Source organism: Actinia tenebrosa, unplaced genomic scaffold (genome assembly GCF_029948245.1).
Source record: "Actinia tenebrosa isolate PJP-AT-01 unplaced genomic scaffold, QUT_ActTen_1.0 PGA_scaffold2__45_contigs__length_23673736, whole genome shotgun sequence".
In the NCBI taxonomy this organism is placed as follows: domain Eukaryota; kingdom Metazoa; phylum Cnidaria; class Anthozoa; order Actiniaria; family Actiniidae; genus Actinia; species Actinia tenebrosa.
The window spans coordinates 21,019,444-21,039,232 of NW_028292579.1; the positions used below are offsets into that span (position 1 = coordinate 21,019,444).

The following is a 19,789-nucleotide window of genomic DNA, read 5'->3' on the forward strand; positions in this document are numbered from 1 at the left end:
AAATAATATAGCCTAATGTGTTTGTTAAGTGCTCCCGAAGTTTCAAGATTATAGTAGCACGACACAATACCTTTTACAGCGAATCGTAATAATTAACTATGCAGTACGATCAGTAGCTTGCAGGCGCCAGGGAGATTGAGTCGAAAAGGCGATTCAGATGGGGTTTTTCGCTTCTATTTCAACCTGTAACGTTGAAACGTTTGAAATCAAAACATTTGAATTTCCATATAAACTTTTGTTGTCTGCTTTAGGATTACGTCTATGAAAGAGATGTTCTAACTACAGTCGCGGGACAGATGTATTCGTCATTCTCGAGACGGCGGAATTCGTTGAAATTTTTCTCGTGCCACTTTGAATATAATTTTTGCAATGTAATGAATATTTTCTGGCCTTAATATTTAGTAAGATGACCCTTCATTTTGATGACATTCTTGAGACTGTCAGGAATTGAGTCATACAGTTTTCTTATGTATTCTAAGTTGATCTCCTCCCACACTCTCTGGATCTCAGCAAATAAATCAGCCGTGCTTGTTGGTGATGTTAGCCTGGGATTTTTCGATCTCTCTTTTGATGTAAAGCCAAATATTTTCAATAATGTTTAAATCTGGAGACTGAGCTGGCCATGGAAGTGAATTTATGCCGTTTTCCTCTTTATAATTTTGGACATTTTGAGCAGTGGGAACGGTGGCATTATCATCTTGAAACAGGTAATCGTCTTCGTCAAAATACCATTCAATCACTGGCCATAAATTGTTTTCAAGAATATTGATGTACTTGTTAGAGTTTATATTTCCCTCTACAGCAGTCAGAGTTCCAACACCATCATAACAAATACAACCCCAGATCATCAAACTTAATTATCTTACGTTTGATGGAGGACAAATTAGATGGGGTGTGTATTGTTCGTCTTCTTTTCTTCAAACATAGCAGCGAGTGTTTTTACCCAAAACAAACTGACTTTCATCTGAGAATATCACTTTTTTCCAATACTCGTTAACTGTTAGTTTTCTTCTTTCTTTGCACCATTTGACTCGCTTCCTCTGATTGACCTTTCGAACAACCACTTTCTACTTTATCACTCGCCTTCTAAAGCCTTCAGAATGTAAGACCCTCTGAATTGTTTTCTGACAAAAAGTCGTATTTTTTTCTTCATTAAACTTCTTAGTGATTTCTCTTAAACTGAGTCGCCTGTTTCCTTTTGCTAGACGTATTAACGCTATTTTATCTCTGTTCGTGAACTTGTTTTTGCGACCACTTCTCTTCAGGTTTTCAACTGATCCACTACTTTCCTTCTTCTTTAGAATGCTTCTTATGGTTGTTCTTGGAATGTTGAGCAATCTTGATAGTTCAGCTTTATTTCTGATGGTTTCTGACAAGGACACAATCAATTCTTTCGCTTCTGTGACAGTTCGGCGCTTTTACGACCCATCGCCGTAAACAAAGGGAGTGTTCTCAAAAACTAGCCCTCAAATCAAGTATTATTGCAGGCAAAGCCAAGTTCCTTATATCGACGAAACGGCAAAGAGCTGGTAAAAGCTTAAGTGAAGTTTTTTTTTGTTTCTATGACGTCCTTGAAATCAAAAACTTTCTTCGGGGATTGTTAATCTGTTGTCTCTTTTAGTAGTAACGATTTTCCCGCCTAAAATGACGGCTTTTTCAAAGCTTGTGAGAGAAATTTTGTCACGCAACGTAAAAAGTGACGAACATATATGTCCCGCGATTGTATTAACATCGTTATAATAACCAATATCAACGACTTGAATTATACACATCTGCCAGAGTTGTCAATGGGGAAGAGTGTGACATAACTGGTTCGATATGAATGACACCAAGGTTGCATGCAGAAAGCTCGGTAATGCCAAATAAAACTGTAGGATATTGGTGCTGGGGACGAAGAACCGGGAAAAAATGATTATTAATAATCAATAATTCATGTATAGAAGACTGGTTTTTTCCCCAATTACATCAAAAACGAAGGTTAACTGTAGGCGGGATTCATTAGATTATCGTGAGAGCAACAAAGTTCACTCGTCTAGAACTTACTATGGTTTTGGTTGTCGTCTTCTCTTTCGTACGTAATTGCACCCGCAATTAAGGCTGCTTTATCGAGTGGTAAACCATCAAACTCAAATTTTAGACTTGCCCCAAATCGACCTCTGTTGAGTCTTTTAATCGAGCGATGCGAGTAATTGTCCAGCGCATCGAGCAAACGACAAAAATTAATTTCCGTTTTCTGCCGTTTCCGTTTTGATAACAGGAGTATAGGCTTTTAGAAAGACAAAGCGAATTGATTTCAGTTTTCGTTTATTTGTTTCTCACAATATCCGTGTTGGGTATTCAGTTATAGAACAAAACATGGTTGACAATAAATGATGATGAAATAGCACCAATGAAAATACTAAAATAATTTTGATATGTCTAGAGTCCAAAAATATTTGGCTAGTTTTAGATTTCGGTCCGAAAACGTTTGTTCTTTCCAATAGGTGTATTGATACAAAATATAATATAAAAATGAGTGGTTTCATGTTTTGAAAATAATGTATTTTTCGATTCTAAGAAAAAAAAACAAAAGTATTATTCAGATGTCAATCGGTGGCATTATCCAAGTCTATCACAGTGGAGAATGGGGAACAGTGTGTGATGATTACTTTGACATGAGGGATGCTAAGGTCGCTTGTAGGCAACTTGGGTTTACCAAAGCTGTAGGATATTGGGGTCTTGGAAGAGGGACGGGTAAAATATGGCTCGATGACATGGCATGTACAGGCACAGAAACTTCACTTCATAGTTGTTCTCATCGTGGATGGGGTAATGGTAATTGGTGCAGTCACATTGAAGATGTTGGTGTTGTGTGAGTTACCTTTTCGAAACCAGTGTTATTTTATATAAAAGTGTTATTCCAAGCATTCGTGGGCACTACACCTAGCAAGTAGTACTCATAGTGGATGGGGAAACGTAAACAACGGAAGTCGGCGTTTTTACATATTGCATGTAAAATTCAAGTCCAAGTTTGCTCGCTGTCCGTATACTGGAGTTATTTGTTATAATTTAGAGGTTTAACATGTTCTAACATATTATTTTGTAAAGCAGTGATAACTTAGAGAAAGCATTCCCTTGTTGATTGGTCTCGTAAGGCACGCGTGCCAAATCCTTCATAATGTGGCAAGTTATTTATTAATTACCATTTGAAACCGTCAAAAAAGTGCAAAATACATTTACTGAGGCTCAGCCGTGCGATCGCAGTTTGGATGGTTAATTTTACATGAAAAACGAAAGATAACTACAGATCCAATCCAATACGATATCAAGTTTAATGAAATTTACCTTCGATGTCGTTCATTAAAAACCAATTTTTCGGAGATTAACACTATCAAACAGACTTGAAAACTGGTTTAAAAAAGGAGAACAAAATATAAGCTTACTTTTACTTCTTTGAAAAACGATATTTTGTTTTTGTTCTTTGTTATTATATCCCAGGTACACGATTCCAGAATCACTATAACTGTGAGTGCACCCAGGAGCGTTTCCGATTATGAGAACAGCTTCTAATTGAGGCCTCGAAGGCAGTGCATCGTATGTCTTACCATCCATTGTAATACATTACTCGTGCCTCGTCCACGTTGCCAAGGTCTAACAGTTTTGGTGAAATCAAGTCGACGACCTTGGCATCCTTCATATACTAGCCATTGTAACAAATCAATCTTTAAATTTGGGTGTTTACACCAAGTCCAATTGACTATCAGAATGGATACAATTAGCTTTTATTTTGGGAATATTAGGCAAAAAGCATAGTAATTTCTTGCTTCTTCACTGCTTAACACTGCTTAACACTAACACTGCTCTTACACTTCAGAAAGACATTTAACCGTCTTAGCAATCTTAATTTCAATTCGTTCAGGAGAAGACATAGTGAGCCTAGTGAGTCCAACCCGTTTCACGTGCCATGTAAACGTTCTGCAGTACGTAGTCTTCGAATCATAAAGTCTCTACCATGGAAAAGCTATGGGTCTTAAAAAGGTTTAGCTGAGTAACATTTTCATGCTTTCATGCAGATCTACGAGAAGCAATAGTAGTACAGACTATAGGCCTTACTCATGCAAAACATCTACTTTTATAGATTATTTCTTTGATCGTATAGTAATTCTATGGAACTCACTGCATCCAAATATTACGTCTTCTAATTGAGTTTCGTCATTCAAAATTGCTACGGGCCCACTAGTACTATTTCGCTCTTTTGCTTTATACTTTTGATCCTTAGCGCATTAGAACCTCTAAGACTATCTGCTCTAAAAGTCGATCTGCCTCCATAACCCTTATTCGCTGTCGCTAACCTTTCCATGCGCCTTTATAACTAGATTTAGACTTTGCATCAATGGAAGAGGAAATCGCAAAGTATGGCTAGACAGGAATCTGAGCAGTCAATTGGAAGTTGTGCACATGATGTATGGGGAAACGTTGCTTCCAACTCCAATAGTCATGATGTTTGAAGCCGTGATATTCATTTGAGGCACTCTGTTTTTTCCTTAAAATTGAAATCAACTTTTTCCATGTTTAATGGTAAAATCAAAAGTTAGACAAAAAAATATGGTATAGTAGAAATTTTAATTTTAAATATCTATTGCTTAATATAACAAAGTACACTATACATATATACATCAAGGTTAAAGCCTTTAACTTGTGATTATACTCGATGGTTATTGATGCTCAAGTAATCTTTATGTTTTCGTGTAAAATATATTTAACAGTTTTTCAAGGTCCGTCCTTTAGAAATTAAAAATAAAAACTTTAAACAAGAACCTTAAAAGAATAATTGTAAACAAATGTTTCATTGATTTATTTTCCTATAATTATACCTATATTTAGAAATATGTACTTCATCCGTGCATTGGCCTATTAGACGTTACTTGTTATCTGTTACAAACATGATCAATCAAGCTAGGGGACGCAAATAATTGCAGCTACATATTATTAGAGGGGCGGATATGTGCAAATTTTGGCTTAATCAGCATCAGATTCTCATGAATGACACCCTTATGCGTGCTGATAAACATGTGATATAGTGCCATCCCAAAATTTTCGGTTTTGGTGAGTTTTTTGAAAATGGCCGCCATCTTCACCGGAAGTAAACCAAAACTGCCGGAAAATCTATTATTTATACGAAAAATTTGTTTATTTACACATAAGCGTCATATAAAGGAAATATCTGCTTGCAAATAGGGTTTTTATGTCTTATAGAAGTTTTTGATATTTCATGGCCACTAGTGTAATTAATTATATAACCCGTGACGGGGTAAAGGGATTGAGGAATAAGGCATACCTCCCCTATAATGCGATGCGTTAGTCACGTGGTCTAACACTCGCGGGGGTCATTAACCTTCAAGTTGTCACCGAGTGAAGACCAATTCTTATCCTGCCTCCCCTTATCCCGTCCGCGGTTTTCTTTGACTTGTAGTGTTTTTGTAATTATTAGGGGCGTTTTGATGCCCGCAACTTTACTGGGCAGAACACTCTCCATTTGTAAAAAATAATAATTGTTTATATCAATAAACGGCTGGGGTTTAATTCCCCAAGCCATTTTACGACAGTAAAAAGTGTGTATGTTTTTTCCTTTGCACAGCAAACGCAGCTCAGGCAATGCAGTGTGTTTCCGTATCCATTGTTACTAAGATAAAGACAAAAAAGTTTGTTTTCTAATGTTTGTAAGGCAAATATATATATTTACAATGATGCAAATTACTTAAAATGCCATGATTAGTAAATACCCAGAATGCTTTTTTTAATCACACATTCCCCATACATATTTTTCAAAGTAAAGAAAAACAATTATTGTTTTAATTATTTTCAGTCAAGGGAACAGTATAATATTTAATAAGTAATATTGATAAACTTATTATTTATAATAATAAATTCCAAGAAAGGATTTGGTATTACCAACATTATGAAAAAAGCAAGAACTTCAATTTGAACCGTAATTATGTACATATTTGTTTTGAAATTGAGATAAATATTATAGTTTCTTCTTTTAAGTAAAATGTGTAAGACTAAAGGTCTGAAAGGTCTGTTGATTTTAGTTAAACAACTAAAAAAACAATGGAAATGGAAGCTCGTACTGACTGGCAGCATTGTACTATTTGTCAAGAACAAACAGATGAGCCACTACTACGATGCCCTGATGATTCCAAGGGCACCAACCTAGAGGCAGGATATACGACCTTGGCTGCAAACATACAGAAATTTGCAAATTTAAATTACATGCCCAAAAAAATCCGTATATGCAGATTAGATGAGGACCCTAGCATTGAGGAGAAGTTTTTTGCATGTAAAGAACGTTGGCATAAAAGGTGTTATGCTCTATTTGATTCCGCTAAGCTTAAAAGAGCCGAAAAGCGAAATGCCCAGCAACAAGGAAGCATACTCAGGTGGAAAATTCACCAGCTCAAATGCAAGCACATACACAGAGGAAACATGCTTCATTTGTCCCAAGGCTGATAGTCGACCTTTTCATAACTTCTCCACTCTAGGATTAGATGCTCGAGTACGAGAGTCTAAATCGTTAATTTTTATATAGTTCTACTAAAATTATTGCTTATTGCCCTTATTTTTCATTATAAATATATTTCTATTATATACATATATATTGCTTTGGACCTTCAGGCACATATTATTGCATTACACTTGGAAAATGTCCTCTCAATAAGACGTCGTATCAAAATATTATATTTCGCTTATTTTTGTCATTTGTCAATGGGGAACAGTGTGTCATAATTACTGGGATATAAATGATGCCAAGGTTGCATGCCAACAACTTGGCTTTAATAAAGCTGTAGCAGCTTGGCACTTTGGAAGAGGAACGGGTAAAGTATGGCTAAACAGCATGCAGTGTACAGGCTACAAGGTAAGGTTTTTCACTGCGCATTTTCTGCGCATGCAACTAAAAGTATGGAACTAACAAAGTTTAGGCATTTTTCTTTCGAAAACTAAATAAGAAACATGTTCTAAACCAATTTTCACTTTATTCTCTTTTATGAGTAGAGAAAATGCGATTTTTATCAGTCTCGAGTCGAGTCGAGTCGCATCAGTCTCCATTCGAAAAAGCGTCAGTTTTCGTCTTTTTTGAGAAGTTTTTCAAGATAAATCACAAACGAGAATGGTGACCCCCATTTTGTTTCAGATTATTGATAAATGCGTTGCTTTTCATATATATCAATATATGAAGGAAACCTTATTGGATAGATTTTGATTGGAACAGTTAACATGTGCAATTTGTGGATGTTGTTAGAGGTGCATAATGCTGCATTTTTCACTAATAGTTCTAGAATCATAGTCATCCAATGACTTTCATGGATTTAATAGAATAGATTATCTAGTAAATATCGAGTTATAATCACGTTTTGTTATATGAAAGTACTTTTAACTGTGAATACAGGTTCTTGATTACAGCTTCCGGTTGCTACCGCATTTCGCTATAAAACATAAATTGACATATTTAGAGAGCATCTACCGAAACAACCAGAACGGTGAACCCATCTTTTTATTGCACTTTATTTTTACTGTCCATGACATAATTAAGACCGTGCACAGTTTCAGGACAAAGTTATTGGCAAAATCTCTGTTAAGGGAATTACTTTAAAGTCCACTTCTTCTTTAGGTAAGTAATGTTTTATAATAAAAACACTTGCAGGTTTGCTAACTAATAGTTCAGACATGTAATGAATGTGACATAATATACAACATTAATCTCAAAAACGAATCCATCTCCTAAATTTAGACGATGGTGTAAGACAAAACGCAAGAATTTTAAAAAATTTCTCATATGAGCATTTACTTTTTACGAGTTGCAAAAATTAAAAAATTAAAAGACTTTCCTAATTACATTTACAAATTGTAAAATGTACTTTTTTTCTTTATTACTTACGCATTCAATTTCTCTTCTATTACGGTTATTTTTTGGCTACAATTAAACAAAGCGATAATACCTGGTCTATGAACCAACTTTGAATTGTTTTTTATTTCCTTTGTGTGTGGCTCACTTCAAAAGCTTGAGCTCCTGACTTTTAAGTTTGCTTGCTTATAATAAAAACCCGTTGCTTTTCGAGTGTTTTCGGTGTTGTACAATAAGCATTGTTTTACACTGCTGGTTGTATATCACAACTGGATAATTTTACTCGCGAAGCTGTATATTTACTTCACTCTACGGGGCTCGACCAAAATACGGCCAACACCAATGTATTATAGAGTGTAGATAATCAAAACTTCAAAGTGCAATGTTTCCTGATTTATTTATTTTTTTGTTCCATCTCATTTTATTCAAATTAATGTCAGTTTTTACTGAATGCAAGAATGCAAAATCTTTCTCTGTTGATTTTGACCTTGGTATTTGTTATATCCCAAGCACACGATACCAAAACACCTTTTTATTTAAGTAATGCGCGCGCATGTCTTTGTACTGTGATAAACACGCTGGAAGTTGTAGAGCACAAGATAAACAGGCTTAGGACAATGAGACGTGGTCAAATGTTTTTCTTGTTTTTCAAGTGTCTGTTCTTCGATATAAACACGGTAGCCAGGCAGTCAGCACCCGCTCAAATAGTACCACTATACCACTATATATAGTTCTAGTGTTTGATTGCCTTCTGCAATTCAGGCAAACAATTATTTGCAAACTTATAGTAATTGCTTTTGTGGTATGCAGGTTCATTAACGTTTGTCGGCTGAGACATGTCTACCACAGTGGTCAGTGGGGAACAGTGTGTCATAATATCTTTGATATGAATGATGCCAAGGTTGCATGTCGGCAACTCGGTTATGTCAAAGCTGTAGGATATTGGCAATATGGACGAGGGACCGGTAAAGTATGGCTGCAGAGCATGAGCTGTTCAGGTTCAGAGTCCTCACTTGCAAGTTGTTCTCACGGTGGATGGGGAAACCATGGCTCTAGCTGTGACAGTCACCAGTATGATGTCGGTGTTGTATGTTCAGATTATACAAGTAATAATATTACCAAAATATACTATTTTTATCAGGCATGTTGCCACGAGTAATTTGAGTTATACTCGAATGACAGGTTCCCTTAAGAGGCATACTGTCATTTAAATAAAGAGATCTTACGTTTTTTTTCGTGGTTGAATTCATATTATCTCTACTATTAATTTTTAGACGGTAGTTACCTTGATATGAGAGATGTCAAAGTTGCAAATCGACAACATGGTTTTCCAAAAACCGTAGGTCATTGGCAATATGGGAAAGGATAAGGTAAAAAATTCATAAAGCAATTCATAAAACAGTCAAACTATTTTAGAGCACTAAAATGGTCTATATTATCACATTGTTTTCCAGTAAAAACTGAAAATATGAAGAATTTAAAATTATTACATGTTATTACAATTATTACATATCCACAGAGTTTTAGGAGTTTATGAGATTCAAATCTACCACAGTTGTCAATGTGGAACCGTCTGTTGTGATTACTTCGATACGCACGACGTAAAGGTAGCTTGTCGTCAACTCGGCTTTGTCGCCGCTGTTGGACATTGGAAGTATGGTACGAAATATAAGGACCTTTTTCAGACTCAGGGCTTTAAAGGATAAATTGCGTAACCACTTAGATTGAAAATCATCGAGACGATTCTGAACTGACGGCACAGTTGCTGTCATATAGTTTAAGCTTCCTATTATGATAGCGATGATGGAACAAATTGAAAGATATTCTTATTTCCACAGGTAACCATAGTAGTCAATGTGGAACAATATCTTATCCTTACTTTTATATCAGAGATGCTAAGGTTGAATGTGGACAACTTGGTTTTACAAAATCTGTAGGATGTTGGCAATTTGGACAAGGATCGGGAAAAGAATATATAGACTATTTCATAAAAGAGAAAAATAAACGATTTTGGAGAATTAACAAGCATTACATTTTTAGAAGGTTTGTCATTAAAGAATTTAAAATATAAAAGAAATTTACATATTAATTAATTCAGCATACAAAGATTGTCATAGGAGTTGGGGAAAAATTTGTTTGGTACAAATCTACCACAGTGGTCAATGGGGAACCGTCTGTTGTGATTACTTCGATATGAAAGACGCAAAGGTAGCTTGTCGTCAACTCGGCTTTTCCGCCGCTGTTGGACATTGGAGGTACGGTCAAGGAACCGGGAAAGTATGGCTGAACGACATGGGTTGTTCGGGTTCAGAGTCAAAACTGCAAAGCTGCACTCATTCTGGTTGGGGAAGCGTTGCATCTGAATGCCATTCTCACCAGTATGATGTTGTTGTGGTAACGTATAGTTTTGGTTTGTAAATATTATTTTTAATATTTTGACGATCTAGAATGCAAATACAATGGGGGGAAGGGTCTGTTTCAGACATGGGACTAAAAGGATAAAGTTTGTAGCTGATTTCCATTTAAAAAGTTGAAATCATTTGCAATATTTTTACATGCATGTACCATATTCACAAAAGTGGAAGCCTATAGAGGAGTACCTGACTTCTTAATAATGAATATCAAAGTCTATAAAAGCCAAAACTACCAAATACAAAAACTACAATGAGACAGGACATTCGCTACTCACCCCTGTAAAAAAGCGAAGGCTTCTGAATCACTCAAATAAAAAAATAGCACTTTGGAAATATCAAGCCAAACTACAGCCTCACGACCAAGGAAACGATTCATTTAAAGTATTTAAGATTACGCAAATTTATCAAATAAAATAAAAGCTTGTAGGCTGATCTTCCATTTTCAACAATTTATTTTTATTTTTTTTAATTTTTCGCGAGTTATTAAAAAAAACAACACCTTAATCGTATTAGAGTAGTGCTGGTAACCCTGCGCAACTTTTCAACTCTCTATTGATTCCGTTAGCTCTGGTTTTTGGTTGGCTTGGGGTATCTTTCTGTTAATAGACGTCATAACAAGGTGTGAAACCCTCCTATAACTTTAACGATTAAAATCTCTATGATCGATTTTACGCCAATTTCCTCTCTTAAAATGACTTAATAGGGTATATAGTATTGTTCAATTGCAATGAAATTTGGCAAAACTCAAGAATAGGTACGGATAAACAAAAGGGTTTTAGCGATTTTTGATATTTAGAGTATTTCGTCTTTATGCGGTAAAACGTCAACCGACATCGAATTGTTAACAACGTTTTCAATTTAAAACTCAATAACTTTTTAAGCAAGCAAAAAATCAAGAATCGCTCATACTCTTTTGTAAATTATCTATTGCTTATTCATATGGTGAAATTTTTGTGGCTATACGAGCTAACTCCACGTCTATTAATTCACATCTACGGAACGTACCCGATTCGTGTCTAAGGCTCCGGCATTGTTTCAAATTATAAAATCACTTTCAAATAATATATTTTTTATAATCTTTATTATCTGACATTTTGAAATGATATATAGTTTTATAAGTTTTGTTGAACGAGTTGCGTAGAGAGAGTTTTAAAAGTAACATATCCCTGAAGGTCTCCAGTAACCTTTAGTGTTTATATATTTACGTGTTAAAAGATAGATTTCGCGGACTACGGACTTAGCCAACGTTTGTCATAAGTTACGACTTATGATTTGCCACAGAATAAAACAAGATTATCAGACTCCATATATTGATTTGAATCAAAAATGCAAACACATTTGCTTAAATATGAAGAATTGATTTCATATATTTTACATTATGTATTTTTTTGCATCGCTATCGAATCAACAGATTGGCAATAATGCTTTTAGGAATTTTAAATTTAAATTTAAGTATGGCTTTTTTAAATGCAGTGCTCTGGGTCTGAAGTTTCCCCTCTAAGCTGTAATTTAAATGGGTGGGGAAATGTTCACTATTCCTGCAACTATCACTTAAGGGATGCTGGTGTCGTGTGCACTGGTAACCAAGTGTAGTTCAAACTATATAGTACCTCATTTGCCATGGCGACTCAAAATTAAAGCATTTTGCATTCCATGGCATATAATCTACCTCTGTGATCAATGGGGAACTGTGTGTCATGACAGCTGTAATATGAATGATGCCAAATTTGCATGTCGGTTTTTCCAAATCTGTAGGATATTGGTGGGGTGGTCGAGGAACAGGTAAAATATGGCTGTGGAACATGCAGTGTACAGGCTCAGAGACCTCACTAGGGAGCTGCACTCATAACGGTTGGGGAAACGTGCACTCCGGATGCAACAGTCACACTGCTGATGTTGGTGTCGTGTTACATAATATTTTTGAAGGATCACACATTCCGTTATCATTAAAAGTAAAAAAAATGCCATTTTGACAGCTATTTCTGATTGACTGATTGATTGATTACTTTAACTCAATAGGAAGAACATATATCAATAAATTCGAAGATATAACTAGCTAAAAACTAGTATGAGCTGCGTCGTTGTTTCTAATGAAACAGTAATGATAAAAAGGTAAATTATACACCGTGAAAAAGATGAAAACACTTAGTGACTTCGTCGGAGTAAAAGAGGAAGGACTAGCGTCCGAAACATCAGTACGTTTTTTTCATATTTTCACGGTGTACAATTTACCTTTTTATCATTACTGTATCAGTAAATTCATTAATTAAGCAAAAGTTAATCTAGAGGAAAGTTAAATCAAAGAGGACAGAGGACAAAGAAATAAAAAAAATGAAATGAAATTCAAAACTGATATGGAATATGTGTCTGCTATCGCCGTCCTGCAAAAAAAACAAGAAGCGGGGGAAAAACCAATTTAAATATAGTTATGTGATAGTTCTGTTGCATATGCATTGATACTAACGACCTTTATTCTTCAAGTTTTACTTCAGTTATTTTAAAAAATCATTCTCTGGCCTTAATTCTTTCTTCTGCCATCTTATCGTGTCCTTTCTTTTCATTTTTTACGTTTATGTCTTAATATATTTCAATATTTGAAATATTTGCAAGGATAACTTCAGATGGAAGTTCTTGATTATCGTTTGAAGTTTTTTAATAGTTGCTATATGAAAAATCCAAGACACAGCAAAACGTAAGCCAATAGCAAGAAGTGAAAGTTTCGGCAAAGGCTTTGCAAAACCTTTTTAAACGTCAATCGTCTTCTTTAGTTACCCTTCTATTTTTATTTCACGAATCTTTTGAATTTCTTTTGTGTAATTCTCCCACGCTGCGGCACACAAAAACAAGCTTTAAGTATTATTAATCGTAATTGTACTTTTTATGCACTCTTTTCTAGAGTTATAATACATACAAGTCTACCACAGCGGTCAATGGGGAACAGTGTGTCATTATAACTGGGATATGAATGATGCCAAGGTTGCATGCCGACAACTTGGTTTTACTAAAGCTGTGGGAACTTGGCACTATGGAAACGGGACGGGTAAAGTATGGCTTTACAACATGGGGTGTTCAGGCTCAGAGACCTCACTTGGAAGCTGTACTCATGATGGATGGGGAAACGTTGCATCTTGGTGCGATCACACAACTGATGTTGGAGTCTTGTAAACTACTTTTACAAGGTATCCATTAGTATTTCTAGTATAAATAACATTAATTCTATAATTTGTGATTCAACATATTAAGTTGTATCGCGATCCTCCTATAAGTTTGATCGAGAGAGAGCCGCCAATATCGGCTCAGAATTACCATGATTGGACCATGAGATTTGATTGACGGCGAAGACAGCACTTTTATTGAAATCTCATTCTGGTTCCTGAATGCAACGGTTGGCATTGGAATCTCAACATCGGTGGCAGAAAATTTAATTTTTTCATGTTTTACAACCTTCTTTTTTAGGTTTTTAAGATAAAAACGGCTTTGCACTTTGAAGATATAGCTGGTTTTCTGCAATAAAAACAGAATTAAGCTATCATTTTTATTAGTTTACGTAAAGTAATGCAATTTTTCATTTGTATGAATATACAATTTTTTTATTGTGTCATGGTCTTTTAACTGCAATAACCATTAGCCATTCCTGTTTAAAGATTAGCATTACTAAGTGCAGTTAACATTCCATACCGTATTTTACAATTTTACCAGGGGTAGAAAGTCATTCGACTTTAGGTTCTACCCTGATTTTCATAAAGGCTTAATATGTCATTACTAGTAATGACCCCATCTTATAAGTAGTACAATAGCAATTATTAATATAATAATATAATATAAAGAGGCTTGTAAAGTGCGTATACAAGCCAGTTTTATGCGCTGTAAAAAGTAATAGATAAATACAATACAAACATAGATTACAAATCCGCATAAGCAAGTCTAAATAAATAAGTCTTAAGTTCAGTTTTAAAAGATTCAAGAGAGGTATTGTTCCTTATAGGATTAGGCACAGATAGTTCCACAACACAGGAGCAGCAACGGTGAACGAACGATAACCATAACTCTTTAGATTATACGGTTTTACAGACAGCAATACTTGAGACGACGAACGGAGATTACGAGCAGGACAATACCTATTTATTAATTCTTGAATGTACATAGGAGCAGAGCCATGTAGAGCTTTGAAGGTTAGTAGGAGAATTTTAAACTTTATTCTATATTCAACAGGAAGCCAGTGCAGGTTGATGAGAATAGGAGTAATGTGGTCGCGTTTCTTGGTTAGAGTAACAAGGCGGGCAGATGCATTTTGTACAGATTGAAGACGATTAACGAGGTATTTCGGAAGGCCAAATGAAATAGAGTTAAAATTGCCAAGTTTTGAAGTTATGAAAGCATGAACAAGGATTTCAATGGACTTCACGGCGAGATATTTACGAAGTTTAGCAATGTTACGAAGGCAGTTTTGCAGGTTTTATTTATATGAGGTACCATGGTGAGAGCAGAATCAAATGTGATACCAATATTTTAGCTTGAGTAGAGGGGACAATTTCATCAGAACCAAAAAGACGATTTTGACTATAGTGTGAGGATTTAAAATGATGACTATAGTGAGGATTGTTTAAGGAAGAGAAGATGAGAAATTCTGTTTTTCTCTTGTTTAATTTCAACTTATTGAGGGTCATCCAAGAATCAATTTCAGATAAACAATCATTGATGTGCTTCATAGTTTCTTTAAAAGACAGGTCATCATTACAGGAGAAAAGGATATAAATTTGTGAAACATCAGCATACAGGTGGATGGACATCTTGTGCTTTCGAAGGATATCAGCAACAGGAGACGTATACAGAATATAAAGAAGACGACCAAGCACAGAGCCTTGAGGAACATCACAATTAAGAGGAAGAGAATTGGAGGATACCCCATCAGCAGAAACAAATTGGTAACGGTCAGACAGGTAAGATTTAAACCATTGGAGAGCAGAACCACAGATGCCAAGTTTGGAGCGAACACGTTGTAGGAGAAGAGTGTGGTCGACTGTATCAAAGGCGACAGACAAATCAAGCAACAACATAGCAACACAGTTACGTTTATCCAGGGACTGAAGAATGTCATTATAAACACGTAGAAGAGCAGACTCACAACTGTGATACGTTTATAACCAGATTGAAATGGCTCGTGAAGGGAGTTGGCTGACAAGTAGTAGTTGAGTTGCACTGCAACAGCTTTCTCTATTACCTTAGAGACCATTTTAAAATTTGAAATAGGGCGATAGTTGGCAAGAATTTCTTTATTTAGGGAAGGCTTTTTTAACAGGCTAGGAAGAACTGCAGTTTTAAAGCAAAACGTTACAGTACCAGATAAGAGCGATTGATTGACAATGTTACAGATTACGGGCAACACAAACCAAGATTATGACGTAATAGGTCAGCAGGAATGAGATCGAGGCTACACGACTTGGACAACAGCTTCTTACACATGACGGATAAATCTTCAGCAGACAAAGGAAAAAAAATCAAGAGTACGATTTTGAGACGGCAGATCGAGCTCAGCAAAGACATCAGGATCAGGGGGGATTCGTGATGAAAACTCATCTGTGATGTTCATAATTTTATCGTTGTAGAAACTCACAAACATATTTGCCAGTAATATTATTGTTATTATGCGAGTATATGTGCTCCTGAAAGTCACTGAAATTAGTTCTTTTGGCCAGAAAAAAAATACGTTTGAGAAATGTCATTTCCTTCATGTTCAACACTTGGTGCTCTATGATATTCTAGCTTCAAATATCAAATAAAGCATGATATTAAATAAACACCATTCTCTTTTTCGAGGTATTCGGAAAGATTTCTACATAAATCAGTGAAAACTAACACTTTTTCGATTGGACACTGGGGAATGTTTTGCGAAAACCCACACTTTTCAACTCAAACAATTATTAGAAAGAAATAGCTAAGTTACGAGAGAGAAAGAAATAGTTAAGTTACTTCATACTTTTACTAAAAGTATTTTTATTTGCCTGTACTATTCTCTTATTTAACTATGGTATTGTAGCGTGGGGGGAATGTATGTTTCATATGTGAACCGTCTCTTTATTCCGCAGAAACAAGCTATGCGGCTAACGTCATTTGCTGATTTTAGAGATCTCAATATTCTAAAATTTCATGCAAAACCAAACTGCAAATTTTGTGTGCTTTCCATCACGATAATGTCTGCAATAGTTTGTTTTCGTGTGCCAATCAGAGACATAATCATAATACTAGATTTGTTAAATTACTCAATTCCACGAACTAGAACCAGTTATGGGAAATTCAATGTGAGATTTGCTGGTGCAAGTATAATTATTGCATTACACTTTTTCATCATAGCTTTTTCATATATAATATTAATAATAATAATAATAAATTATGATTTATATAGCGCTAATATCTCCATGGTTCAAAGGCGCTTTACAAAAAGATCTGATAAAACATATAGAAATATAGCCATATAGGTATTTAGTGTCGTTTAGTAGTGTACATTAAAATCTTTAAACAATAATTAGAACAACTTTAAAAATACATACATATTTGATAGACATTTTTTTACACAAAATTATAAATCAATGATTGAAATAATTTTCAACATTAATTGGCGTATATACATAATATTAGAGGTTTAACCCTGTGCTTGAACTGTGATATTGAAACAGAGGATCTAATGTTAACTTTTACCGTTATATTACCTTTTTCTTTATCAATCGATATATTTCAATTTATCCATATTTGTGTGTATCTACATGCTTATATGTTTATATTTTTTGTGATTTTCTCACGTTATCTTTTTCTTACTTCACTTACTGTATTCCATATTTATCTTTATTCTTTGTATATATGGAAACACCATATGTAAATTATATTACTACCACTACTTCTTTTTTCCCCTTGCTATTTGTTGCTCCGAGCCCCTAGGCGAGCAGCAACACTAATCTAGCATTTGGCCGATTGGGATCCCTGTGTGCTAAATGGCAGGAAAATATCTCGATTTAGTTTTTCATTCGTTCATTCATTCCCAATGATTTTCGGAGTCTGCAGTGTTTTTGTTTTATCACCTCTGTTCAATCGACGTTTCCGTTCAAATATAGATAGTTTATATCAGTACTTGTCCATGCAAAGCAAGTCATGCAATCTAGTCTGGCCAACCTTTATTTATTTTTTATTGTTTCAACGGCTTTCAACAATTTTGTGGACGACAAATCGTACCCGTTTTGTTGAACAAAATTGACTTTGTTTGGAAGTTTTCTGATCCATCTCTGCCGCATGATGTTGTCCCTGAATGAAGTTAGTATTATAAAAATACCAGCTTACTTTTGGCCTGCATGACATAGCTGTTTGCCTTCCTATTGCTAAACCATCTATTTGTAAGTTTGTATATATTTATAAAAAAGACACAGCGACTTTCCTTTTCTATCGTAATTATTTTTCTTATACAATGTTAGAGACAGCCAGCATACCTGTCGTTAGTATTAATTTGGTCAGCTACACTATTGCAAATAAATCACTTGTAGAGAGCAATATGCATCAACCATGATACCCAAATATCATCTAATGCCTACTCACTATACGCTATCTGCATATATATTAAAATTTAGTCATTTAAATCTCATGTAAGTTATATTTCCTTATCCTTTGAAGTATGAATGACTTGTAAAATCTTTATGGCGAAATAATTTTAAATTTAAAAATCAACTACCTCGGAAATAAGATTACGTCGTAAAAAAAGAGATTTAAGTAGGTTCGAAAATGTTTCTACTTTGGCATACAATCAAAAATATTACCTGTAAAAGCGTTTTATGGCCATAATGTGAAATAATGCAAATCTGAAAAGCCCAAGTTTATTAAAAACACATCGCTTTGAATGTGAAAAAATGACGGAAGTTACTATGACGACATCAGGACCTTTTTTATGCCATCAAAGTTTTTTAATCATAACTCAATAACCAAACGGTGAGTTTTCGTAAAAAAATGCACAGCATTATTGAAAATCAACTAAATTTGTTTTGAATTACAAATTATAAGTCGTATTCATACATTTAAAAAAGAGCGTATTTCAATTTGAATGTGAGCATTTTAGGACAACATTTTCCTTTGATAATATGAAGTTATAGTGCCTACGACATTGCCCCAATATTGCGACCCCGTTCAAGGAAAACCGTTTCGAGTTCCAGCGGAAGTAAAACCTGTTTGTCTTCAGTTTTTTATGTAATATGAACAATAAATGTTTGAGTATTCTCTACTTTAAAAGATTTATCTCTGCAATAAATAAATTCCAAAACTAGAAACCAAAAGGGTATTAGGATTAAACCTTATTTAAATTTCTTTTTTTCTTGAATATAATCTAAATCTATATTTGTATTGCCGTACTCTGGGAACGGGGGTTGGTACTTGTGGGTTTCTGTGGCAAAAATTAAAAAGGGCTTTATCATTATAATCATATTGTCATATCATAACATATCACGTTTCACCAATCCTTGTAAAAAAATCCGCTCAAATACTAACAAGGGTTAAGCAATCAGTGGGGTTTTTTTTATTAAATCTAATTACTTAAAAATGTAAATTTTTAATTCATTGCAATCACCTGTAATGACAGTAATGCATATTACCTCATAAAATTTCATACTTAGCATTTCTAGTGCCAGTTATTCCATTTACACACTATTACGAAAATCCTATAGCACGTTATCAAAATCTGTATTCAAATGAGGTTCCAAGTCTTGGGATCTCTCTAGATGGTTCCTCCAAGGTGCAACAAAAAGCTAACACAAAAGTTTCCTTTAGGTTACAATCGAAGTTGTTTATGATATCAATTATTGAATCCTAATCTGTATTTGAAAATCCGCCATATGTTGGGGATTTCAAATAGTTTGCAGGGTTTTTTTTGTCATGATGGAGGGAGATTTTCTGCACCTTGCCCTTCGAGGGCTTTAATATACATCCAATGTTTCAGTTAGGATACCATCTCAATTGAAACTACAATAAACAATAAAAGTCGAAAAATGTTTAAAAGAAAAAAACTAATAAGACAAATATTAGCTAATCAAAGGCTTATTGCACTTGATTGTATCAAGCGATTCATAACTTTGTTTTCTAAAGCAAATTGGTGCATAGACACAAGGCTTTCTTAGAAAAGAAAAGGCATGCATACAATTTACAAAACAATAAATTAAGTGTTGGAGAAGGAAAAAAAAAACATATAAAATAAAAATAAAAATGTCTAATGTAGATGTGGCACCAAAGGAAAAAATAAATTCTAATTTTTCGTATTTTTCAATAATAACATTTATTTCAGTATCTGTCAACTGTTCCTCAACCACTCGCGTTGTTTTCCTTGTATATTGACACTGAAATTGAAATTAAAAAAGAAACATTACAAGAATTTACAGGGTGAATAAATCCATGTAACATCGATATCAAGTTCGAAAAGCTCATATAAAATTCCCAAGAAACACTAACATTTGTATTTAAAGAAGAC

At 34.6% G+C, this 19,789-nt stretch overlaps 1 protein-coding gene across 1 annotated transcript; it reads left to right on the forward strand.

Moving 5' to 3' along the window:
- The first annotated feature begins 2,582 nt into the window (after positions 1–2,582).
- LOC148909571 (scavenger receptor cysteine-rich type 1 protein M130-like) lies at positions 2,583–9,251 on the forward strand. The gene is made up of 3 exons (XM_089034191.1): positions 2,583–2,851; positions 8,693–8,988; positions 9,157–9,251. The coding sequence occupies exons 1-3, from the start codon at positions 2,583–2,585 to the stop codon at positions 9,249–9,251; spliced, it is 660 nt and encodes a 219-aa protein (XP_088890317.1).
- The last annotated feature ends 10,538 nt before the right edge of the window (positions 9,252–19,789 follow it).